The 26,096-nt window shown below is 53.8% G+C and overlaps 1 protein-coding gene across 1 annotated transcript; it reads right to left on the bottom strand.

Annotated features, from left to right (window-relative positions):
• Window positions 1–140: 140 nt before the first annotated feature.
• PPP2R5D (protein phosphatase 2 regulatory subunit B'delta) lies at window positions 141–19,164 on the bottom strand (the record flags this gene model as incomplete). Its single annotated transcript, NM_001082754.1, is given in 16 exon segments — window positions 141–496; window positions 849–965; window positions 1,085–1,157; window positions 1,242–1,343; window positions 1,927–2,054; window positions 2,158–2,328; window positions 2,638–2,691; window positions 2,850–2,958; window positions 3,061–3,120; window positions 3,250–3,380; window positions 3,728–3,820; window positions 3,950–4,060; window positions 4,142–4,341; window positions 4,536–4,752; window positions 19,104–19,157; window positions 19,159–19,164. Coding segments are annotated over 16 exon segments (1,761 nt in total). The 3' UTR covers window positions 141–358.
• Between the last annotated feature and the right edge of the window lie 6,932 nt (window positions 19,165–26,096).

Raw genomic sequence — 26,096 nt, forward strand, 5'->3', positions numbered from 1 at the left:
GAGGAAGAGATACCTGGAGTTCAAATGAGGATGGAGGGACGGGGAGAGGAGCGTACGTGTTCCTGTATATGTCTCAGAGCAGCCTCAGGTAGCTGTGGGGTTAGGAGCAGGAGGGGGACAGGCATCCCCAGGTTGTCTGAGCATCAGTGCTCACCCTGTCTGCGCTAGCCACAGGGAGGCGTGAACACTCTGGGGAGAGGCGGGAACACTCTGGATGTCCCTGCTTCAAGCGCCTGCTTCCTTCTCTAGCTAGAGAGGCACTGCCTTGCCCAAGTCAGCTGGTAGGGAGCGAGGGTGGAGGGCCGGGGCAGCGTCCCAGGGCCGAGTGGGCTGTGGCCCCGTGGTGGGAGGTGAGGGGTCAGAGAGCCTCCTGGCTGGCAGTTAGGAACTCTTCCGCCCGCTTGTGCGCCTCCAGCGCCTTGATGGTGTACACGTCCTGCGGCAGCTCCGACTTCCTCCGCAACAGCACCTTCTCCTTCTTGATGTCCTTCAGCATCTGTGTATGACAGGCACAGGCGAGCAGCGGTGACCACTTCTGCGTGACCTGTTTCCTCCCCTTAGTTCTTTTTTTCTCAAGATTTATTTATTCAAAAGGCATAGTGCCAGAGAGAGAGAGCTCTTCCATCCACTGGTTCACTCTGCAAATGGCTGCAGGGGCTGGGGCTGGGCCGGGCTGAGGCCGGGTACCCAGAACTCCACCCGGTCTCATGTGCAGTGGCTTAACCCTGTGCGCCACAACGCCAGCCCCTCCTCTCCCTTATCCGTGGCCTCTGCTGCTCTGTCTCTGCCCTCCCCGTCTGTCTGTAATTTCTGCTCCAACTGCCCAGCCCCACCCCAGCGCCTTCCACCTGCACGGCCTCGGTCTCCACTGTCCTCTTCAGAAGCTGGATGTCCTCTGCCGTGGGGGTCTCCGTCTCCATCGAGTACACGGGGGGCAGTGGTGGAGGAGCTCGGAACATGGGGTACTGAGGGGGAGAGCAGGTGTGGACGAGCAGTGAGTGCCGCTCCAGTGGCCTGTGACCTGTCTGCTTATTCCTCCTCCTCCACGTGGGGCTCCCGGCTCTACACTGGCAGAAAACCTCACCTGAGGATTAAGCCGGGCCAGCTCCTCAATCTTCTGCCACATCTCTTCTCTTTCCTTCATTCGGAACCGGCCCCTGAGGTAGCAAACAGAGGATTAGAGTTGGACTTAGAAGCAGAGAGGTGATGGCAGAAGGTGAAAAAGGGAGAGAGGCACTCACTTCTGCTTCTCCGCCTTGTATTGTTGTGTGCAGTCATCAAACAGCTTCTGATTCATTTCCATGAACAGCTTCAGGGCATTATAGATCAGTCCATGGATTGTCCTGCCACCAGGAACAAAGGTGAGATACAGGAGACAGCGCCTGCCCTTAGCACCCCACTCCAATTTGCTGTCTCGCACTGTCTCATTTGTTACTCCCATTTATTTCTCAAACCTCTGTACAGTTTAAGCAAATAGCTCTAACGCATGTGACCTGAGACACCCACCCACCTGTCCATCCTTCCCCTCCTCCATGCTTTAAAGCTTGCCTACCATTTCCCACTGTAACCCACACTGATGGCCTTTCAGCAGCAGAATGAACTGCATCTGTACCACGTACTGCTTGCTCTGGGATTCTGTACACATAACGCTCTAAGGGGATCGTGTTGGCTTCTCATAGAAAGTGGAGTTACCCAAAGCTGTGATGTGACCTACACAACAGTTGGCCACAGGGAGTGGTGTCAGAGAGGCCCTGCTTTGCTGTTTGGTGTCCTGGGGATAGCTGATTTCAGGTCCTGTCAGTACACAGTGGACGTCAGCCCCACTTGCTGAGTGACCAGCTGAGGCCCCTGGCACTCTAGTTCTTCACACCCTCAAAGGTTCCAAAATCAGATCCTGCCACCTACCCCATCCCGCCTGTGTCTTACTTGTTCCAATGGCTCTTGGAATTCCTATAGAGTGCAGGGAACATGATGGGGAGAACACGGGCAGCATTGTCACTTATCAGGCTCATGATGTACTCGTTGTTCCAGTAATAGAGAGCGCGCTCTGCCACCTGGTGGGGAGAGGCGGGACTTGGTGGGGGTGCTGCTTGCCTGCTCCCGCCCTTCTCAGCTTCTGGGAGGCAGGGGCTGGGACAGGCTGGGTCGGAGGCTCACCTGGAAATGGGGGCTGGAGACACACTTGGCAAGCTGGCGGAAGAGGGGCTCCATCACTTTGCTGAACTCCGAAGGCTCAATGACGTCCAGAATCTCCTCTAGCTCATTCAGGAACATCACCTCCTTGGGGCTGTGAGTCTTGGGCCAAAACTTGAGAAGTCCCACAATCACCTGTGAGAAGAGGAGGCGGACCATTCTCAATACCTGTGTGGTTCTCTGGCAAGCCTTCCTGCCCTCCCTCCTACACCCCTACCCTGGTGGGCACAGCAAGGGGGACTTCAGCTGACTGCTCATGTTTCTCTGGCTTAGGTCTGTTCCCTGGGTGTATATAGGCCTCCCTTCTCCTTTGGACAGGACATCATGACATCTGTCAGGCCGCAGGCCTCCTGAGCACCCGCTTATGGCACTTGACCAAGAGGAACAGAATAGTAAGTGAAGCTGGTGGCAGCAGGTGGACCCCGGAGCTGGAAAGGGAATTACCGGCTCAGTCAGACTACTCTCCTTCTCCAGGAATTGTACCACACAGTATGCCAGCTGCAAAAGAGGTAGAAAGGTGGTGAGGTGCAGGGCTCAGAGGGGTCGATGACAGACTCAAGATCCCAGCATACAAAGGGAGGTGTGAAGGAGTTAGCCCACCTGCTCGCTATGCCACCCCCATCCCACGGGAATTCCTCCAGAGGCAGGTAGCTCACCTGAGGGTGGTAGACACTCAGTGACTTGACCTTGTGAAGGGGAAGCAGGACACGGATGAGAAACATCTTGTGTTCTTCCTTAAGGGGCAGGGCAAAGCCATTGATGATGCTAGGAGTTGCACGAGGTTTGTTAGGGCCAAAAGGCCAGATCCAAGCTCACGGCACCATGAGTCTCCCACCCTTTCTAGGAACGTGCCCCACCGCCTCTCACCTGCCCAGGATCTCCAGGAGCTCGGCAATCCCATTGTGATGCTCCGTCTCATAGATGAACCTGAGAGAAAGCGCGCTCTTGACAACCGCTGAGGTCTCCCCATCAGCCGGCAGAGTCTCCCCTACCTCCCTGCTCCCGCCCCACCTCAGCAGGGGCTGGCTCCGCTCCTGAGTGCGCTCCTGGTCTCACCTGTAGAAGATGTGGTTGATCTGCCTACGAATATAAGCCCGGAGACCCAAAAACTTGCCATAGATGCGATGCAGAATGGTCTTGAGGAAGTCTCGCTCTCGGGGGTCCTCACTGTCAAAGAGGTCTAGGAGCTGAGAGGAGGAGGAGGAGGAGGAAGCGCCACTAATGAGGCGGCAGCTGGGGAGGCTGGCGCCGTGGGGACAGGGTTCTTGGGGAGAGGGCAGGGGGCAAGTGCCCGGATGGCAGGACTGTTAACTGCACTGAGAGTCCTGCGGTGCTTTTTTGTTCTGAAGGGCAGGGCGAGTTTTCCACCCCACCCCACCCCGCCACCCCCACAGACGCCCTGTAGCAGACACAGCTGAAACCCAACGTGCTCTGCGTTGGGCAAAGAGCAGCTGTGACCCAGGGGCGGGCTCTAGCAGGGGCTCGAGTTCATGGGACGGAAGGAGAGGGACAGGACGGGCGCTCAGGAACTCACAGCGAGGACAAACTTCTGGTCAATGTACTTCTTGGCTATGTTTGGCTGGAAATCAGGAGACTCGAGGAAGCGCAAGAAGAACTCGTACACGAGCTGTGGACATGGAGCAGCGGCCGCACTGAGCAGGCATTCCTCAAGCAATGGGAGTGGCCCGCGTGCTGCAGGCCTCAGGGTGCCCCTGCTCCCCATGGCCAGGGCCGGCCTGGCCCCTTGCCCCGGTACCTGGAGGTGCGGCCAGGCAGCTTCCAGGGTGGGTTCATCTTCCTCTGGGTCGAACTCAGCCCCTGTGGGATTTGATGAAGGTGGCAGCGTCCGGAAGAGGTTCACTGAAAACTGAGGGGTGGGGCCCGGGTTAGAGCTCAGCGGGGCTGCTCGGGGCAGCCACCCGCCCCTGGGCCCTTTCCCCGTACCCACCATGGTGACAGCCTCGGGGTAAATGGCCTCGGTGACCACGTCGCGGCTGTGAGTGATGTACTCCACCATCTCGTTGAGACCTGCCCGTTTCACTTCCTTGAATTTGAGGTCACTGAGTGGGTCTGACACGAAGTCGAAGAGCACGCAGCACTGGCGGAGCTTCTGGATAAACAGCTCCTCCCGCTCCTGGGTTGGCGAATCTGGGGGACCCCCCCCAGTCAGAGTCTCCTCTCCAGCACTTCTCTGCCACACCCTCCTTGCCTTCCAGGGCCTCCCCTGACCCCACCCCCTGCCCCACATTCTCCAGAACGCCCTCCTCTCCCCAAACACCGCAACACCTCCATCCCCATCCGGCCGATGCCCAGCTGCCAGCGCCCTGCCCATCCACAAGTACCTTTCAGGGCAGGAAGCTTCTGCAGCTCCCGGTTCTTGCTGAGGTTGAAGCGGGAGGAGCTTTGCCGTCGCTCCTTCTTCACAATCTGGGGCCCCCCTGAGTACTTGATCTTGCTGAGCTGCGTGGGGGGTGGTGTGCTGTTGCTGGGACGCTTGTTGGATGACGGTGGCTGAGACTGGGGTTGGGGCTGCGGCTGGGGCTGGGGCTGCGGCTGCGCCTGGTCACACAAGTAATCCGTTTGAGTCCTCTCCCCAGGAGACACCTCCCACTGGGGGGCCTGGGCCTCCCGTCGACCCCCAGTCTGATGTAGGCCTGTACGGGCCTGGGCAGCAGGCAGCTGTCTCCAGTCATGACGGAGCTAAGGCCAACGTCTCAGACATGACTGGGCTGTGGCCCTGGACGCTGGCAGTCCAGAAATCGTGTCTGCCAAGCTGGTGCCGCTGCCTGTGCGTGGGGAGTCTTCAGAATGTTCGTGCAGCTCAGGAGCAGGCAAAGCTCACTGAGGAACCAGCAGTGGTAGAAGTCAGACAAGTGGCCATCTTTCCAGGACAGGCTGGCGGTGGAGGAGGGGGTGCAGGCACTGATGGAGAAGAGACTCAGAGGAATGGGAGTTTTTGCGTCCTGACTGTTCTGGGAAGCTGCAGGGTGCGTGGTGTACCCGGAACTGACACTTCATGAAGCACTGCACCTAACATTCCTGAGTGTGTGACATCCTTCAATTACATCGTAAAAGAAAGAAATTCATTCCTGTGTCTCAACAGTGTACTACAAATTTAGCTGAATAAAAATCCTTTTATTTCTTTTCTTTTCCATTAAATTTTTTTATTTTCTTTTCCATTAAAAAAATATATATTATTTGAAAGAGAGAGAAAGAGGTCTTCCATCTGCTGGTTCACTCTCCAAATGGCCACAATGGGCAGGGCTGGGCCAGGCTGAAGCCAAGGGTCTGGAACTCCATCTGAGTCTCCCATGTGGATGGTAGGGGCCCAAGCACTTGGGCCATCATCTTCCACTGTTTTCCCAGGTGCGCCAGCAGAGAGCTGGATCTGAACTGAAACAGCTGGGACTCCAACCAGTGCTCATTTGGGATGCAGGCATCCGAGGACTGAAACAGTGGATGAGAGCTCTCTGTCCCCATCTTTCCACCTCTCAAAATTATATATATACACACACCTATTTATTTATTTATTATGAGTACTTTGTAATTTATGTAATCACAAATGGTTCAGTTTTTTTTTGTTTTTTTTGTTTGTTTGTTTGTTTTTTTTTGTTTTTGACAGGCAGAGTGGACAGTGAGAGAGAGAGACAGAGAGAAAGGTCTTCCTTTGCCGTTGGTTCACCCTCCAATGGCCGCTGCGGCCGGCGCACCGCGCTGATCCGATGGCAGGAGCCAGGTACTTCTCCTGGTCTCCCATGGGGTGCAGGGCCCAAGCACTTGGGCCATCCTCCACTGCACTCCCTGGCCACAGCAGAGAGCTGGCCTGGAAGAGGGGCAACCAGGACAGAATCCGGCACCCCGACTGGGACTAGAACCCGGTGTGCCGGCGCCGCAAGGCGGAGGATTAGCCTAGTGACCCACGGTGCCGGCCAATGGTTCAGCTTTGAAAGATACTGATCTTGTCATAGTAATTTACCCCAAATTAGAGATAAGTATTTGGTAAGATGGGAAAATACCTGTATGGAGGCATAAGAATGCAGAGACTAGGGCCAGCGCTGTGGCATAGTGGGTAAAGCAGCTGCCTGCAGTGCCGGCATCCCATATGGGTGCCAGTTCAAATTCCAGCTGCTCCAGGACTTCAATCCAGCTCTCCGCTATGGCCTGGGAAAGCAGTAGCAGTAGAAAATGGCCCAAGTCTTTGGGCCCTTGTACCCATGTGGGGGACCTAAAAGAAGCTCCAGGATTCTGGCTTCGGATCAGCGCAGCTCCAGCTATTGTGGCCATTTGGGGAGTAAACTAGCGGATGGAAGCCCCCCCCCCCCGCCTCTGTAACTCTACCTTTCAAATAAATAAATCTTTAAAAAAAAATAAAAAGAATGCAGAGACTGTAATTTTCCACAGCAGAAAGTCAAAAGATAGTATCTAAACCTTAAACAAGTTTATTTTTAAGAAAACAAAACAAAACAAAAAAGTTGTGAAAGAACCTGGATAAGAGAGGAAAGAGCTAGGAGTTGAAGGTGGGAAGAGAGCAGCCTGGGGCAGGGGCTGCACTTATCGTAAGCCCAGTACCATCTGACTTTTTGAACAACACACATTATTAGCACACTGGAAAAAAAAATTTAAAACAAAAACCACATGTTGACGGAAAATTGCTTCCTATGCTAAGTTAAATAAGGACAATACAAAACCATATGCAAAAGAGGCTCACCCACAGTAAGACACATGCACAGACCAAAAGCCAGGTTCAGAAAGGGAGGGACGAGAGCAAGTCCACCTTGTGTTCGTGAGAGCTCCTGCAGCAGAATTACAGATGATGTTTTTCCCCTATATATCTAAATTTGCTACCAGCTGGCACTGCTTCTATAATGGGAGAAATACAGTCAACTTTCTTAAAAAATTTAACTTTGTTTGGATGGCAGAGTAACAGAGAGAGGGGAAGATACAGATCATCTATCCATTAGTTTACTCCCCAAATGCCTATAATACACTGGGCTGGGGCCAGGCTGAAAAACAGGAGGCAGGAACTCCATCCCGGCCTCCACGCGGGCGGCAGGGGCCCAAGGACTTGAGCTGCCTTCCCAGGTGCACCAGCAGGGAACTGTAGCAGGAGCAGCCGCTGGCCCTCTGCACGAGGCGCCCCACGACGGAACGCAGGTGTCTCGAGCAGCAGTTTAACCTGCTCTAGCACAATGTCCACCCGAATACAGCTGATTTTGAAACGCTATTTCTGGATGTCAGAGCTCCCTGTCGGGAGAGGAGAGACACACAGCCACAGGACAACTCTTGCTCAAACCAGGGACCAGGGCAGGGGGCCATATCCAGGTGGGAACCCCAACACAGTAGGAAATGCTGACCTCCTGGCTTCATCCCTGCCTTCCCCCTCTTCTCCAGCCCCCACCAGAAGAATGGGAGATTTGAAAAACTCTGGGTGGGGGAAGGGAGGAAGACAGAAATGTTATGCTTTGCATACCCCGAACTTTTTTTTTTTTTTTTTTTTTTTTTTTTTTTTTTTTTTGACAGGCAGAGTGGACAGTGAGAGAGAGAGACAGAGAGAGAAAGGTCTTCCTTTGCCGTTGGTTCACCCTCCAATGGCCGCCGCTGCAGCCGGCGCACCGCGCTGATCCTGGCAGGAGCCAGGAGCCAGGTGCTTTTCCTGGTCTCCCATGGGGTGCAGGGCCCAAGCACCTGGGCCATCCTCCACTGCACTCCCTGGCCATAGCAGAGAGCTGGCCTGGAAGAGGGGCAACCGGGACAGAATCCGGCGCCCCGACCGGGACTAGAACCCGGTGTGCCGGCGCCGCAAGGTGGAGGATTAGCCTATTGAGCCACGGCGCCGGCTTTTTTTTTTTTTTTTTTGACAGGCAGAGTGGACAGTGAGAGAGAGAGACAGAGAGAAAGGTCTTCCTTTGCCATTGGTTCACCCTCCAATGGCCGGCGCACCGCGCTGATCCGATGGCAGGAGCCAGGAGCCAGGAGCCAGGTGCTTTTCCTGGTCTCCCATGGGGTGCAGGGCCCAAGCACTTGGGCCATCCTCCACTGCACTCCCTGGCCGCAGCAGAGAGCTGGCCTGGAAGAGGGGCAACCGGGACAGAATCCGGCACCCCAACCGGGACTAGAACCTGGTGTGCCGGCGCCGCTAGGCGGAGGATTAGCCTAGTGAGCCGCGGCGCCGGTCTGCATACCCTGAACTTTTAATGGAAACAGTCCTGTGGAGCTTGTACCTATCTGGGGCTCAGAGAACGACAGGGGAACACAGGGTCCAGCCCAGGCAGGCCTGTGGGTCCAGTTGGCTCTTTCACCATGGCCTTTGGCCTTCTTGCTCTCCCTTCTGCCGGAAACCACTGCCCCAAACACGAACACAAGGAGGGGCAAGAGCAGCTGTCACACGCCTCTCACGTAGGGACCCGCACTCATCCAGGGGGACTTTAGATAGAGTCTGGGGTCTCCTGTCCTACACCAGGCAGGTGAGTCACACCGGGGAGAGAAAGGCAGAAGGTGGTGGTGGGGAACCTGGGGCCAGCGCCGTGGTGTAGGTAAAGCCTCTGCCTGCGGAGCCGCTATCCCACATGGACAGTGGTTTAAGTCCTGCTGCTCTACTTCAATCCAGCTCCTGGCTAATGCACCTGGGAAAGCAGTAGAAGATGGCCCCAGTTCTTGGGCCCCTGTACCCACGTGGGAGACCCGAAGAGGCTCCTGGCTCCTGGCTTCAGATCGGCCCAGCTCTGGCCGTTGCAGCCATGTGGGGAGGGAACCAGAGGATGGCAGTCCTTTCTGTCTCTTTCCCTCTCTCTCTAACTCTACCTCTCTAATAAATAAATAAAATCTTTTTTTTTTTTTTAAGATTAATTATTTGAAAGTCAGAGTTACACAGAGAGAAGAGAGGCAGAGAGAGACTGAGAGAGGTCCTCCATCCTCTGGTTCACTCCCCAATTGGCTGCAATGGCTGGAGCTGCGCCAATCCGAAGCCAGGAGCCAGGAGCTTCTTCCGGGTCTCCCACACAGGTGCAGGGGCCCAAGCACTTGGGCCATCTTCTACTGCTTTCCCAGGCCACGGCAGAAAGCTGGATTGGAAGTGGAGCAGCCGAGTCTCAAACCAGCGCCCATATGGGATGCCAGCACTGCAGGCGGCAACTTTACCCGCTACACCCACAGCGCTGGCCCCAAACAAAATCTTAAAAAAAAAAAAAAAAAAAAAAAAAAAAAGAAACAACAAACAACAACAACAATAAAAACCTCTTATCTGTGGATCTTGGTGCTCAAGAACACACTCAAGACTGCTTGGGCTCAAATTCTGGCCTGGCCACTTGGTAACTGAGCAACCTACAGAGAGTTACACAGCCTCTGTCTCCACTGCCTCATCTGTAAAATGGGCTGACAATAGTACCTACGTTACAGAAATGTAGTAAGGGTAGAAATAACAAATATATATATATATATATATATATATATAACACAAAAGAAGTATTTTAGGGGCCAGCGTTGTGGCACAATGGGTTAAGCTGCTGTTTGCAAAGCTGGCAATCCCATTTCAGAACGCAGAGAAGGAGCAGAAGATGGCCCAAGTCCTTGGGCCCCTGCCACCAGTATGTGAGACCTGGATGGAGTTTCAGGCTCCTGGCTTCGGCCTCACCCAGCCAGGCCATCATTTGGGAAATCAAACAGCAGATGGAAGATCTCTCTCTCTGCCATTCTGCCTTTCAAATAAATAAAATAAGTCTTTAAAAAAAGATTTTATAAGAGATATCTTCTATTATTATTATTTCCACACCCAGGTTTCAGGAATACAGCCTGGAAATTCCTTCCTATGCTAGCACACCTCAAGTGTTCTCTTTCTCTTTAAATTTTTTTTAAAGATTTATTTATTTTGGAAAGTCAGTGTTACAGAGAGAGAGAGAGAGAGGAGAATGGGCGCAGGGGAGAGAGAAAGAGAAAGAGACCGACCTATCTTCCATCTGCTGGTTTACTTGCCAAAAGGCTACAATGGCCAGCACTGGGCCAAGCCAAAGCCAGGAGCTTCTTCAGGGTCTCCCATGTGGATGGCAGAGACCCAAACATTTGGACCATCTTCCACTGCTTTTCCCAGGTACATTAGCAAGGAGCTAAAGTGGAGCAACCAGGACACGAACTGGCACCCATATGGGATGCCGGAGTTACAGGCAACAGCTTTACCCACCACACAATACCAGCACCTTCTTCTTTATCTTTTAAAAATAATTTTACTGGGGCCAGCACTGTGGCAGAGCAGGTAAAGCTGCTGCCTGTGGTGCCAGCATCCCATATGGGCGCTGGTTCGAGACCCGGCTGCTCCACTTCCAGTCTAGCTCTGCTATGGCCTGGGAAAGCAGCAGAAGATGGCCCAAGTCCCTGGGCCCCTACACCCACATGAGATGACCCAGAGAAGCTCCTGGCCCCTCGCTTCAGATCGGCCCAGCTCTGGTCATTGTGGCCAATTGGGGAGTGAACCAGTGGATGGAAGATCTCTCTCTCTCTGCCTCTCCTTCTCTCTCTGTGTAACTCTGCCTTTGAAATAGATAAATAAATCTTAAAAAAATTTTTTTTATCTATCTACCTACCTCCCTACCTGAATCACAGAAAGGCAGAGAGAGAGATGTTATACCTGTTGATTCACTCTCTAAATGCCTGAAACAGCTACGGCTAGGTCAGATCAAATCCAAGAACCCAGAACTCAATCTGGATCTCCCACGTGGGTGGCACGGACCATCACCTGCTGCCTCCCAAGATGTGCATTAACAGGAAGCTGGAATCAGAATCAGAAGCAAAGCCAGGATTCCCACCCAGGCACTCCAATATGGGATGTGGGTATCCTAAGCAGCATCTTAACCACTGTGTCACACATGCTCCTAATTTATTATTATTATTTACTCATTGAGAGAGCACTCGTATCTATTGGTTCACACACACACCCCCGCTGCCCCAAATTGCCCACAATGATTGGGACTAGGCTAGGCCAGAGCCAGGAACTAGGGAAAAGTCTCCCATGTGACTGGCAGGAATCCAATCACTAGAGCCATCCCCGCTGCCTCCCAAAGTCTGCACTAGCAGGAAGCTGGAGTCAGGATCCAGAGTCAGGTATTGCAATCCCAAGTATTCTTATACGGGACAGAGGTGTCTCCACCACTTGGCTACACACCTGGCCCCCCAAATGCTCCTTTGCTCATTATCCTCCTAGTTTGCAAATAGCGGACCCAGAAGATTTCTGCATCTTTAAAGATCCAGCTTAAGTCCCACCTTCTTCCAAAAGCCTTCTCAGATCTTCCCAGCACTGCCACTGCTTATCTCTTCAGTGGCTCAGTGATCATTCACCCCCAGTGACATCTCTTCCCCAGGCTGTTCATGGGTTATTCCAGATGGCCAGTTTTTGGAAAGCCAGGTCCCTGGTTGGCAGCCCTCGGGGCGTTCCCAGCGCTGGTACCTAACAGGCATCCGGTGGCTATTCGGTCAAACAGCAGCCAAGGCTCTCAGTTCCCCCACGGGCCCTTCCCTCCCACCCCTTTCTGAGGAATCCTCCGATCAGAGCACCGGATGGCAACAGGAGGGCAAGGCTGTACTGCTGCCTGGATGAGGTTTCAACGCCAGTGTCATGAACACCACCCCAAGGATGAACACATCTCTCTCCATCCTCCCGGGTAAGATGGAGACACCCTGCCTTCCCATGAACTGTGCTGGGGAACCTGTAGAGAAAGGAGCATTCTTCCCGGAACAGGAAACACAAGGCCTCAATTTTCTCTGCTAACAAGGAAGGGATTGAACTTAGCTCAGTGGTTTCCCAACCATTGTCTAAGTAAGGTTTTGGGAGAACAGACAGTTGCATGGCTGAAAACATACAGTTTAAAAAAAAAAAAGAGCTCAGGGCCAGTGATGGGACATAACAGATGAAGTGCTGCCTGCAGTGCTGGCATCCCATATGGGCGCTGGTTCAAGTCCCAGCTGCTCCACTTCTGACCCAGCTCCCTGCTGATGCACCTGGGAAAGCAGCAGAGGATGGCTTAAGTGCTTGGGCCTCTGCGCCCATGTGGGAGACGTGTAAGATGCCCCTGGCTCCTGGCTTCAGATCAGCCCAGCACCAAATGTTGCGGCCATTTGGGGAGTGAACCAGTAGATGGAAGACCTCTTTCTCTCTCTCTCTGTAACTCTACCTTTCAAAATGAACAAATAAATAATTCTTAAAAAAAAAAAAGTTCATGGGCAGGCGCTGTGGCATGGTGGGTAAAGCTGCCACCTTCAGTGCCAGCATCCCATATGGGCGCCGGTTTGAGATCTGGCTGCTCCACTTCTGATCTAGCTCTCTACTATGGCCGAGGAAAGCAGCAGAAGACGGCCTAAGTGCTTGGGCCCCTGCCTTCCTAGATCTGGGCCTCCAACAATTGTGAGGCACTCAGAGTCTATGTACTATGCTTATCCACAGGAGACTTCAATAATCCTGCCTACTCTGAACTAACCTAATCCTAATCCAGCCCAACCTAATTCTAACAGTTACCAATTCAACCCAAATACTTAAACATAGAGAAATTTAAGCACTACAGAAAATGTAAGAAAGATGAAACAAACTTAAGAGGAAAAGAAAGCAAAGATTAATGTCATGCCTTTTGCACAATGGATTAAGTGGCCTAATAAATGAAGTTTAAGACCCCCAAAATCACAGAGGCATTCTCTCCCATGGCGACACCTAGAGTTCTATCTAGCTGTGCTGAATTCTTTCCTTCCTTCATTTACTCACGAAACACCAGGCTAAGCATTAAAGACTGAAATGTGACAAAGAGTGAGTGTTTGGCCTAGAGGTTAAGATGCTGGTTAGGGGGTCCAGTGCTGTGGCATAGTGGGTAAAACCGCCACCTGCAGTGCCGGCATCCCATGTGGGCACCAGCTCGACTCCAGCTGCTCCACTTCCGATCCAGCTCTCTGCTATGGCCTCGGGAAGCAGGAGAATTTGGCCCAAGTCCTTGGGCCCCTGCACCCGAGTGGGAGACCAAGAGGAAGCTCCTGGCTCCTGGTTTGGGATTGGCCCAGTTCTGGCCATTGTGGCCATCTGGGGAATAAACCAGCGGATAGAAGATTGATCTCTCTCTCTGCCTCTGCCTCTCCATAACTCTCCCTTTCAAATAAATAAATCAATATATATATATATATATATATATTTTTTTTTTCTTTTAAGATGCTGGTTAGGATGCCCACGTTCCATACTAGAGCATCTGGGTTCAAAACCCAGCTCCAGCTCCTGACAACAACATCCTGCCAGTGCACACCTGGGAAACAGCCAGCAATGGCTCAAGTGCTTGGGTCCCTGCCACCCATGTAGAGAGACCTGAGTTGAATTCCAGGCTCCTGACTTCAGCCTGGCCCAGCCCCGGCTGCTGTGGGCATATGAGGAGTGAACCAGTGGATGGGAGATCCCCGTCTGTCTCTATGCCTCTCAAGTAAGTGAATAAAATGTGACTAAGACATTACCTTCAAAGCACTCACGTCTGGTAGGCAGGATAGACACAAACACAGCTCATAGTGAGGGAAACACAGGAAGAGAGGCAGAGCCACAAAGGATAATGGAAACACAGAGGACAGAGCCACCAACTCTGCCTGGAAGAATCAGGTTAGTAGCCAAAAAAATACAAATAAAAAAGTAAAGAGAGGAGAGAAATAAAGCAGCCCAGGCCAATAAACCACACACATGAGTCATAAAAGGGCTTGCTGAATCGAGGACGGCAAGCTCAGTGGGACAAGCAGCCAGGGAGGTGCCAGGAAGGTGCCAGGAAAGGCGGGGCCGGCTCAGAAGGGCGGCCGCTGCCACACCAATGAGTTTACATGCTAACTGGTAAGCAATGTGAGGCCAAGAGAGGTGAGTTCTGTTATTTTTAATGTTTCTGTACTTGAAAGGCAGATAGAGATCTTCCATCTGCTGGTTCACTCCTCAAATGCCTGCCAACAGCTGGGGCTGGGCCAGGCTGAAGCCAGAAGCCAGGGATTCAAGCTGGGCCTCCCACATGGATGGCAGGGCCCCTAGCACTTGAGCCATCACCTGCTGCTTCCCAGGGAGCAAAATCAGCAGGAAATTAGAATCCAAAGCGGAGCTGGGAATTGAACCTAGGCACTCCAAGACAAGAAGTGCATGTCCCAAGCAATGCCTTAACCACTGCACCAAATGTCCACCCGGCCAGAGAGACTGAAAAGGCCAGCCGGTGCCTCGGCTCACTAGGCTAATCTTCCACCTAGCAGCGCCAGCACACAGGGTTCTAGTCCCGGTCAGGGCACCGGATTCTGTCCCGGTTGACCTCTTCCAGGCCAGCTCTCTGCTGTGGCCAGGGAATGCAGTGGAGGATGGCCCAAGTGCTTGGGCCCTGCACCCCATGGGAGACCAGGATAAGTACCTGGCTCCTGCCTTCGGATCAGTGCGATGTGCCAGCTGCAGCACGCCGGCCGTGGCAGCCATTGGAGGGTGAACCAACGGCAAAAGGAAGACCTTTCTTTTTTTTTTTTTTTTTTTTTTTTTTTTTGACAGGCAGAGTGGACAGTGAGAGAGAGAGACAGAGAGAGAAAGGTCTTCCTTTGCCACTGGTTCACCCTCCAATGGCCGCCGCTGCAGCCAGCGCACCGCGCTGATCCTGGCAGGAGCCAGGAGCCAGGTGCTTTTCCTGGTCTCCCATGGGGTGCAGGGCCCAAGCACCTGGGCCATCCTCCACTGCACTCCCTGGCCATAGCAGAGAGCTGGCCTGGAAGAGGGGCAACCGGGACAGAATCCGGCGCCCCAACCGGGACTAGAACCCGGTGTGCCGGCGCCGCAAGGTGGAGGATTAGCCTATTGAGCCACGGCGCCGGCTAAAAGGAAGACCTTTCTCTCTCTCTCTCTCACTGTCCACTCTGCCTGTCAAAAAATAAAAAATAAATTAAAAAAAAAGACTGAAAAGGCCAAAAAGGTTTTTGGGGTAATAACTCTGGCCTTAGGGAGGCCTGGCTAAAGTGGGGAAGACTGGGCTAATTCCTCCCACATGTCTTTGCTCTCCAAACTCAGGACAGGGTGCAACACATCAAAGAGTCCATGGCACTGAATTGTTTCCTCCTCAGACACACCGGGAAAGACCTCTTTATCTGGGGCCAGTGCTGTGGTCAAGCCTCTACCCATGGTGCCGGCATCCCATATAGGCACCAGTTTGAGTCCTGGTTGCTCCACTTCCAATGTGGCTCCCTGCTAATGGCCTGGGAAAGCAGTGGAAGATGGCCCAAGTACTTGGTCTTCTGCACCCACGTAGGAGACCCAGAAAAAGCTCTTGGCTTCAGTCCTAGCTGTTGCAGCCATTTGGGGAGTGAACCAGTGGGTAGAAGATCTCTCCTTCTATCTCTCCCTCTCTCTGTAATTCTGCCTCTCAAATAAATATATATACACACATACATATACATATATATGTGTGTGTGTGTGTATATATATATATATATATATACATACATACATATAGGGGCCGGTGCTATGGCGAAATGAGTTAAAGCCCCAGCCTGCAGCACCAGCATCCCATATGGGAGCTGGTTCGAGTCCCAGCTGCTCAACTTCCAATCCAGCTCTCTGCTGTGACCTGGGAAAGCAGTAGAAGATGGCCCAAGACCTTGGGCCCCTGCATCCACGTAGGAGACTCGGAAGCGGCTCCTGGCTTTGGATGGGTCCAGCTCCAGTCATTGCAGCCATCTGGGAAGTGAACCAGTGGATGGAAGACCTCTCTCTCTGTCTCTACCTCTCTCTGTAACTCTGTCTTTCAAATAAATAAAATAAATCTTTTTTAAAAAAATATCTTAAAACCCCTTCACCTGCACAGGCAGGTCACAGTGAGTCTCACCTGAACTCCCAAAGCTCCTTTCCATTCTAGGACTCGTCTAGAGTCTGAGAGCCAGCGTTATCACTTCACCAAGACCACAGGAGAACCAGCTCCTGAGTCACACACACCTGGGTTGAATTCCACTCTGTCCCTTCCTGGCTGAGGAAAAGCTATCTAACATCTCTGAGAAATGGAGATGACAATAATAGAACAGCCCAGGGGAGCGCTGTGAAGGTTACATGAGACATGCCAAGCAAAGTCCTTCGCACGGTGCCTGGGACGCAGCGTACAGGGTTGCACGGGGTCCCCCCAAAACTCACGGCCACCTACAATCTGTGAGCATGACCTTATTTGGAAACAGGGCTTTTGCAGACGCAACCATGTTAAAATGAGGTCATACTAGATTAGGGTGAGCCCTAAATCCACCCAGAGTGACGTCCTTATAGCAGGGGAAGTTTGGACAGAGACAGTCGCAGGGGAGGAGTTGTGTGATGACAAAGGCAGAGACTGGGGTGGTGCATCGATAAGCCAAGGAACACCAAGGGCTGTCGAGAGAGTCACCAGAACCCAGGAGAGGAACAGATCTTTCCCTAGAACCTCAGAACGACATGGTCCTGCAGACACCTGGCTTCCAGAACGGTGAGAGAATAGACTTCGGCAGTTTTAAGCCACTCAGTCCTGGCTAATTTGTTAGGGCCACCCTAGCAAACTAACACCAAGTAAGTGCTCAGTAAAATCAGTGTGAGCTGCTGTGATAGCTGTGAATAGGATCGGCTGGACACAGAGTGAACTTGGCTGACAGAGTGCAAACGTCTGGACTAGAACAAGGCCAGGGGCTGGACTCTGCCAAGCAGCTTTTGAAGACCGCCTAGCCTGCACCCTGATGTTTCCAGCATCCCCCTGCCAGCCCAGGCGTGGGTGCACTGCTAGGGAGTCACGGAGCAGAAGTCCTGCAGCCGCCTCAACCAGGGGAGCCCCGGGCAGTGCTTCAGAACAGAGCCCAGGGTGAACTCAGTACAACTCCCCCTTCCCAGAGGGCTTCAACACCCCTCCTCCCCCCACCAGATCTGTCCAGAAGGCAGTGGAGAAATCACAGCATTTGGTCTCGGAATACTTCCTTTTATTATTACTAATTTACTTATTTGAAAGGCAGAGAGGTACACAGAGAGACAGAGACAGCCACACAGACAGAGATCTCTAATCCGCTGGTTCACTCCCCAGGTGCTAACAGCCAGGACTGGGCCAGGCCAAAGCCAGGAGCCAGGAACTCAATCTGGGTCTCCCATGTGGGTAGCAGGGACCCAGCTACTGGAGCCATCACCTGCTACATCCCAGGTACACATTAGCAGGAAGCTGAGATGGATATCAGAGCCAAGACTGGAGCCTAGGCACCTGGATATGGGCTTGGGGTCCTGCCACTCATGTGGGAAACCCAGATGGAGTTCTATGCTCCTGGCTTTGGCCTGGCCCAGCCCTGGCCATTGTGGCCGTTTTGGAAGTGAACCAGCAGATGGAAGATATCTGTATCTTTCTGTAACACTGTCTTTCAAATAAATAAATAAATCCTAAAAAAAAAAAAAAGTTGGGAATTAGCCCCCTAAATATTCCTTTCTCTCCCTTTAAATTCTGCTTGTCTCATGCTGCTTTGAATGTCAGCCACCACCTTCCCAGTGGGTTTGAAGGAAGAAATGAGCCCAGTGGGTTTGTCCCCGGGGGCATTTCCTGGGAGCCAAGGGCAGCAGGAGACAGGTGTGGGGAACAGCGAGGCTGAGTGACACGCAGCTGTCCCTCCGAGTTCACAGTCTGGTGGGAGAGCCGCTGTCGGCGCCGCCGGTTACAGGCCGAGCGAGGACTGTTTAGAGCCACGTTCGCACTACACTGTCAGTGCAGAGGAAGGAGCCGCTTCGCTGCCCTGGTCCTCAGCTTCCATGACTATAAATGGAGGAGAAAATCTATCCTGCGCCTTCTGATGACTCAAGACTGGACAGAAGGGTGCTTGGGTTTCTTTTGAGAGGACAGGAACCCCAGTGGCCAGAAAAATCCAGATCTACTTGTTCATCAACCTTTCCTCCCCCAAGCCCTCCAGATCTGCCCACAAGGGGAAGGCTCTGTTGGCTGCTCTCCTCCCTCCCTCTGAACAGTTTTGAGCAGGAGGAAGCAGAGACGGCTCCGACCCCCACTTCCAGGTGGGTTGGGGCTCCCCACACAGGTACACAGGACCTTTCACCACCCAGAGCATCCCACGCAGTGCTGGCCCGAACTGTCACAGACAAACTCCGCGGACATACTCTGGGCTTCCTGCGGTTCCTCCCCTCTCGGGAGCGCTCTGCTTACTGTTTATTGCTTTATGGCCCCAGACTGCTGAGCTGTGCCGACCTCTGGTCAGGGCTCTCCAGTCATGCTCCCACTCCACTGAGACCAAGTCCAGCGGATCCAGCCCTGCCTAACTCAGAGACACCAGCCACTCCCAGAGCCACGCTTCACATCGCTTGCCCATGGACTTTCTCCCTTCTCCCTAGGGCCCCGGACCCCTGACTCCTTAACACTCAAAGTTGGTAGATGGGACCAGTGCTGTGGCGTAGCAGGTAGAGCCGCCCCCTGCAGTGCCCACATCCCATTTAGGCGCTGGTTCGAGTCCTGGCTGCTCCACTTCCGATCCAGTTCCTTGCTGTGGCCTGGGAAAGTAGTAGAAGATGGACCAAGTGCTTGGGCCCCTGTACCCACATGGGAAACCTGGAGGAGGCGCCTGGCTCCTGGCTTTGGATCGGCGCAGTTCTGATCATTGCGGCCAACTTGGGGGTGCACCAGCAGATGGAAGACTCTCTCTCTCTGCCTCTCCTTCTCTCTCTGTGTAACTCTGACTTTCAAATAAATAAATAAATCTTTAAAAAAAGTTGGTAGACACAGAAACGACTTTCACTGGCATCCCTGGGCAGCTTCCTCGGTACACACCAGCCAGAAGGAATGCTCCCAGGCTACGGAAGGCACCTTCCCCTCCGTCTCAGTCACTTTGGGCTCCCTGGGATGGGCCCACCAGACATCAAGGAGTTGCGGCTGGCACCTGCGCCAGAACGAGGGCTGTGCCTCCATCCTTACCTCCTCGGCGTTCTCGCCGCCACCATCCTTGCCCGAGCTGCTGGGCTTGGCGCTGCCTTTGGCAAGCTTAGGGGGCTCCTGAAGAGAGAAGATGGCAAAGGGTGAGCAGCTGCCGGGGGGAAAGGAGAAGCCTGGTGTGGACCGCTTAGGTCTGTATTGCAAATACCCTCAGTTCAGCGGAATCCACCCGGTTCGAAGTGACCTTGCATCTGGTCCTGGGTGGGGGGAGGGCTGAACACAAAGTAGCTCTTCAGTCCCTCCAAGCAGTTTAGAACCCGGGTAGGAAGGCCTCCCTGACACAACACTGCAAGCATCCCTGCGCCCTTTTATCTGCCACCTCACTGGGCTGGTGCGTGAGTTAGGCCTGGGAGGGCCTTTGGGCAGGAAGAACCAAAGTGAGGAGGCTCAAGGGAAAAGTGTCAGGCGCCGGGCTGTGCAGGTGGGCTTCTGGCTAAGGGGGTCTAAGAGATGCCAGAGGCTTTCACACTGGAGGGGCGGAAGTCGCCTCAGGGCCATCTGCAAAGATTGGGAGGCATTTTTTGGACGCTGCAAATAGCGTCCAACAAGAGGTTGATCCTGATGTTCAAGCGGTAGGGACCAGGATGCTAACAGGCATAGGAGTTTTCCTACCCCAGATGTGAAGAGCACCTCAGTGGGCAGCATGGGGGACAGGGACGGGGCAAAGCGCTGAATGGTTACAAAGAGTGAGCACTCGGCTGAAGCCTCCCTCCGGAGCCTGGCAGCTGGCTCCATCACCTCTTCCTATGCTTCTGGCCAAAAAAAAAAAAAAAAAAAAAAAAAAAAGAAGAAGAAGAAAAAGTAACTGTGCAGGGACAGGAAGGGGAAAATGTGAAAAAGACCTGGGGATTTCGGTCTGACCACAGGCTGTCCACGTGCGGTGGCAGCTCCCACAGCTCCCGAGACCATCCATCCACTCAACAGGGCCGCGCGGCGTGCGTGGCCCTCACAAGGCTGTCCTGGTGGATCTGGTTCAGCTGCGAATGCCAGCCTTTAGGAGGGGCTCTGACAAATCCTAGCTTTCTTAAGGCAAAACGCAATCCGGACTGGGAGTGGATTCAAACGCGAGTCTCCCAAGCGCAACAGCTGCAGCAACCGGGATAGTTAACAATGGGAGGGAGGGAGGGAGGAGTCCTGCGGGGTGGGGGAGCAAGATGGAGTTCAACAAACCAACCAAGGGCTGCCGTGTGGACCAATGACAAGACTTGTCCGTGCAGATCCAGGGGCACGAGAACAACGAGTTAAAGTTTCTGGAAGACAGGCTGAGGCTCCCAACAAGAGGCACCGAAGAAAGTGGCCACCCAGGGAAGCCATCAGGCAGAGGCCGGGTCACCTCCCCTCCGCCGTGTGGCCGGAGGGATTCCAGCCTGCAGAACGGACTGGCCTGGAGGAACCTGGAAATCACTTCCAGCTCTGAGACTCTGCACCGCCATGGCAGCCAGGCCCCTTCAGCAAGCAGTGTTAACATCAAGTGACTGTGACTATGGGGGCAAAAGGATTTCAGGGAGAAGAGAGCTCTGCGTGGGCTGGAGTCGGGGGAAGGCTTCATGGGGGTGGGGAGGAAGCTGGGTGCACAGCAGCTCCACACAGCGCACAACAGGGAAGGAGTCGCTTCTTTGGGCTGAGTACTCTCCCAACCGCCTTCTGCCAAGGCTGGCCACTCGGCCCCTCATCTGGGGCTCAGGGCGTGAGGTGGACAGAAAAAGGAGGGGGGCTGCAGACAGGACACAAGGCTGTGGGGACTGCACACCCCTCAGCCACAGGCCCTTGGGACAAAGCTGTGCCATCTTCACACAGGTCTCCTCGCTCTACTTCATCGTCAGCTGCTGTTCTCTTCTGCACCCCTCCACCCACCCTACGGCACTCAGCACAATGCCTCAGACATCGCTCTCAGGGAGTATGCCTGAGACAGATCCCACTGCCTTGCTGTGGGGGTGTGAGTGGGCAGGGGGAACCGGGCCCACCAGCCCTGCTCCCTGGCTCCTGCAGAACAGGTGAACAACACGTGCCTCAGACGCGCCCAGCAGTCCCCGTGCTGCTGCAGGATACTGAGGTTTGGGGCCAGCCCTGTGTTTTAGGCCCAACTCTTACTAGCCTGACAACCACTGGAGGGTAACTGGCCTGGGTGAGCCTCATCTATTAAGTGATGACAGTCACAATACCCACTTCCCTTAACGCAATGCCTGGTACATGAATGTTAGCCAGTATCATCACTTTTATTACAATCAAGAAGGAAACTGGGAGGGAGCAGGGGCGTAGCATTCAGAAACATAAAAGAGCTAAGTCCCAGGTAAGAACATGAGAGAAGGAGAAGGATCATGAAGCCCTCCCAAGAGACTGACTCAGCATCAGCCCACTAAGTACCTACTGTGTACAAAGGAGACACCACAACACAACGAAGCTTGGTTATTATCTCAAGGGGGAAGAAAATTAATTCCAGTTGAGGAGCGAACAGAGAAGGGCTGTAAGTGGTTTACCAAGTGTTCTGTGAATCCACAGGAGGAAGCAGAGCTCACTCCTGAAGGGGGGCTCCAAGGAGGGGCAATGCCCAGGATCGCGACCAGCAGGGATAAGAGAAAGAGAACAGGCGACAGCTGAGCAATAGAGATCCTCCACCCAACTCCCTTCGCTCTGTGGCCCCACGGGATCCAGGCAAACCTCAGGCACATCGTCAGCCCAGTCACCCCCAGAAATGGTCAGCCACTAAAGCAGGCCAAACGCTGCCAATACTCAAAAGGAGAAAGTTACAGGGCTCAAGGTTACATCTGGCTCCTTGCTCCTCAGTCCTTCCTGGACCCTTTCCCCACCACACACTTAACACCTGTGGTCCCAGCAAGTCTAAGACCTTCTCTTCTTCTTCTTCTTCTTCTCAAACTCCTAGTAGGCAAAGACTTTCGGCAGATGGACAACATCTGGTCCATCAGACTAGAAACTACAGATGGGCGGGGACCTCACCGGCTTCCCCTGAACTCCATGCCCCTTAGCCCCTAATGTGCCTGACCTATGTCTGCAGCATCTACAGCCAAAGTGCCCAAAGCATCTTGGCAAGCCCACTCCCTACAGACAGGGCCTGGGTGGGGCACACAACCCCGTCCCACTTAGCACCGCAGGAGCCTCAGCGCCCAGCACACCATCACCAACCCTCTACTCAGACTCCCAAGCAGGTGCTGAGAGGTTGTGTGGACAACCCAGAGCCAAAGCTGCCTGACCTAACAAGCCCCGGATAAAGGGTTGCATTGATAAGGCCACAGGATGGCAGCACGGCAATCCAAGCCAATCAGAGGGCAACCGAGAGCAACGCACCTCTGGGCTCATCAAGAGGGTGGCCGGAGCCAGTCCCCAGCACCAGGGGCCAGCCCCAGGGGAGGAGAAGCTGGGGGAGGCTAGAACTGGTATCCTAGCATCCTCTGTGTGAGTCTGTACCTCAAAGGAGCCACACCTCTGAGTCAGACCTCAGCAGCCGCAGGAAACAAGGAGAGGAAGAGGCAGAGATGAGGAACAGGGGAAGGTGGCATGCAGGTAGGAGGGGAAGGTGAAGGAAGCCAACGGCAAAGAACGGCCTGTGTCAGGACAGCACCACAAAGGCATGGCTGTCCAGGGCCAGCTAGCCTGCAGGATAAGGAGGAAAGCAAATCTGACAATGTGGACACATTCCTGATTTGAAGGTAGCATGGCCCAGAAAGGGCAGGAATCCAGCACTCGTGCAAAATTAAAAAAAAAAAATTAAAAAAAAAAAAGAAGATGTAAAGGTTATCCTAGGATTAGGAATAAGGGGAGGAGCCTGCTCAGATTAGGAGTGATGTTGCTGCAGGCTGAACCTAGGCACCAGTCGATGCCTGCTAGGAGGGCTTTGGGACAGAAGAGGCCTTTAGGTCAGATGCCTTGATACTGCAGCTGGGCCTCCGGCAGGCTGTGTGACCTTGGACAAGTCCCTTTCCCTGCCCGGGCCTCAGTCTCCTCATCTGTACCTTAAAGGGTTGCACTGCACGCGCCCGGGGCCCCTTCCAGCCCTGACGTTCTGAGGTTCCATCAACAGAAGCACAAGCTTCCAAGTTTGTGTGTGGAAGGAAGACTAGAGGGAGGGGCCTAGGCCAGATCTGGGTGGGGGAGAGAGCGAGCTGCACTGTTCTAGGTCAGGGGGCTTGGCGTGGAGGGAGACGGGGTTGTAGGAGCCAGTGGAGAGGCCGTCCCGGGCGCGTGAGAGCAGAGAAGGGGCTGCGCAGGGCGGGGGGAGGGGGCAGTGCAGGAGGGAGGTGCAGTCTCTGCTGAGGGGCTGTCCCACGTCGGTGGGGAAGGGGGCGGGGAGGGGGAGTCAGGGAAGGGAGAAAGCAGGGGAGTGACCGCGGAGTGGGGCAGATTTGGAGGGAGGAGGTTACCCTAGGCGGGGGTGGGAGGAGCGAGGAAGGGAGGGAGGTGCACGTCGGGGGGAATCTGACGGGGCAAGGTGGGGGAGCTGTCCCAGCTGCGGCACGGGATGGGGTTGCAGCGAGCCGCGGAGGCGGAGGGCTGGCCCCGGGAGTCCTGCGGAGGCCGGCGGGAGGGTCAGTCCTGGGCTGTCCCGGGCCTGGCTCAGGCCCCTCCCAGAGCTCCGCGCAGGCCCCAAGGCGGAGGCGCGAGAAAAAGGGCCACGCTCACCTTCTCCTTCTTCAGTTTATAGGGCATCTCGGCCCGTCCGGACCCGGCCCGGCTCCTGCGGCCCCGCTCCGGCTCCGGCTCTGCTCGGCCGCACTCGGCCCGCTCGGCGTCTCTCCGCCACCGCCTGCGCGCTGCGCCCGGGTCGAGCGGTCTCTGAGCCTCCAATTGGCCCGAACTCTTACAAACCTGCCTGACAACCAGGCGCCGCCTCCTCGGATTGGCCATTGGAGCCGAGCTGCTTCCTTTTTTTCTCATTGGAAAGAAAGAGTACAAACCGCCAGGGTTCGGCTCCCTGAATTGGTTGGGGAGGGAGATCCCGCCCTAAAGTGGGTTGAGCTTAGCGAAGGAGGCGGGGGTAAAGGGAAACCCAAGCTTGCCGTGGACTGCTGCACTTCGGCGTCTGGGGTGCGTCGGCCTCGGCCATTCCTCGCAGCCCTTGCGGCTCTGTTCTGCCCTTCCAAAGTGGTCCTCGCACACTCTCAGCTCTGCTACCCCGTCCAGGTGGAATTGCAGGAAAGCAGCCCGAAAGCATAGGGTGCCATTCTTCATTGGCGTAAAGTAGCGCTTAATTTCAGGCGCAAAATGGGTGGAGAGCGCTCCCAGGGGTCCTCTAGAGCAAACGCCTCCCTAGATGGGAGTTGCATAGAGCAGAGGGGAAGTCTGGCAGCGTCAGGACCTGCGTGAAATGGCTTGAAAATTCGTCGTTCCGTACAACCTTAGGAAGAGGGTCCCCGTTCCTAACTACAAGTGTCCCGGGATTAAGGAGCCAGATCTGAATGTTGGAAAAGCATCTTCATTGCTAAGTGCCTCCGGAACCCTTACCCACCAGCCTGCCCAGTCAATGTTCTAGTACATACGACTCAGTTCCCCTGGCCCCAGGGAGTCTGGTGAACATCACAGAGATTAAGAAACAATATAGGCGCCGGTACTGTGGCTTAGCGGCTCCTTCAGTGTCAGCATCCCACAGGGGCGCTGGTTCGAGTCCTGGCTGCTCCACTTCTCTCTGACCCAGCTCTCTGCTATGGCCTGGGAAAGCAGTAGAAGATGGCCCAAGGGCCCCTGCACCCCGGTGGAAGACCCGGAAGAAGCTCCAGGCTCCTGGCTTTGGACCGGCACAGCTCCGGCCATTGCTATCATTTGGAGAGTGAACTAGCAGATAGAAGACGGTTTCTCTCTCTCTCTCTCTCTCTCTGCCTCTGCCTCTCTGTAACTCTGCCTTTCAAAGAAATAAGTCAATAAATCTTAAAAAAAAAAAAAAAAAAAAAGACAAAGCCCAGGATTTCAGACTCCAGTATTCCATGTTGGAGTGCCAGTTTTGAAACCTGGCTACTCGGCTTCCCCATCTAGCTCTCTGCTAATGCACCTGAGAAAGCAGCAGAGGGTGGCCCAAGTGCTTCAACCCCTGCCACCCAATGGGGGAGACCTAGATAAAATTCCAGGATCCTGGCTTGGCTTGGTCCAGCCCTGGCTGTTACCATTATTTATGGAGTGAACCAACAAATGGAAGATTCTCTCTCTCTCTCACTATGCCTTTCAAGTAAATAGATCTTAAATAATAATAATAAGAAGAAGTCAGGACATTGACGTTATAACACAGTGGTCATGGAAATGTGTAGAATCAACAGGATTTGGTGATTCATTGGACCGTGGGGCTATGGTAGCAGGAAGGAGTTGAGGATGTGTGCCAGAAGGTGTTGGAGGAAAACTGATGTTACAATGGCAAAGGAAGTAAAAAAAAAAAAAAAAAATGAATAGTCCAGAGGAAGAGTAGGAGAAGATTGGATGGCAGTCACCGTGATTCTCTAGTTAGGAAGTTGCAGGTTATCTTTGCCAAGGCGGTTTCAAAGGAGTGGAAGTTTATAGTGGGTTGAAGAGTGAAGAGGAGGTAAGGAAGTAAAGACAGCAAATGTGGGATCCTGGCTACCTTACAGAAGTAGCGATTGGCCTTCAGTGATTAATGCCAGTTTCAAGGTAGCACAAAGCCTGCGAGGGAAGTGGAGGAAAGTGGATGGAAGTATTGTGTCTGTGTAAGTGTTGGTGCTGGCAGGATGCCAGGTGTATTTACCCACCCCCGCAAGGCCTGGAGGGAAGCCACAGTCCTGAGGCCAGCAGCATGCCTGCCAGTGTGTAAAGCAGGCATATCCTATTTATTTATTTATTTATTTATTTTTGACAGGCAGAGTTAGACAGAGAGAGAGAGAGACACAGAGTTATAGACAGTGAGAGAGAGAGACAGAGAAAGGTCTTCCTTCCGTTGGTTCACTCCCCTAATGGCTGCTACGGCTGGCGCTGCGCCGATCTGAAGCCAGGAGCCAGGTGCTTCCTCACAGTCTCCCATGC

Source organism: Oryctolagus cuniculus, chromosome 5 (genome assembly GCF_051225735.1).
Source record: "Oryctolagus cuniculus isolate XC-2025 breed Fujian yellow rabbit chromosome 5, ASM5122573v1, whole genome shotgun sequence".
Lineage (NCBI taxonomy): Eukaryota > Metazoa > Chordata > Mammalia > Lagomorpha > Leporidae > Oryctolagus > Oryctolagus cuniculus.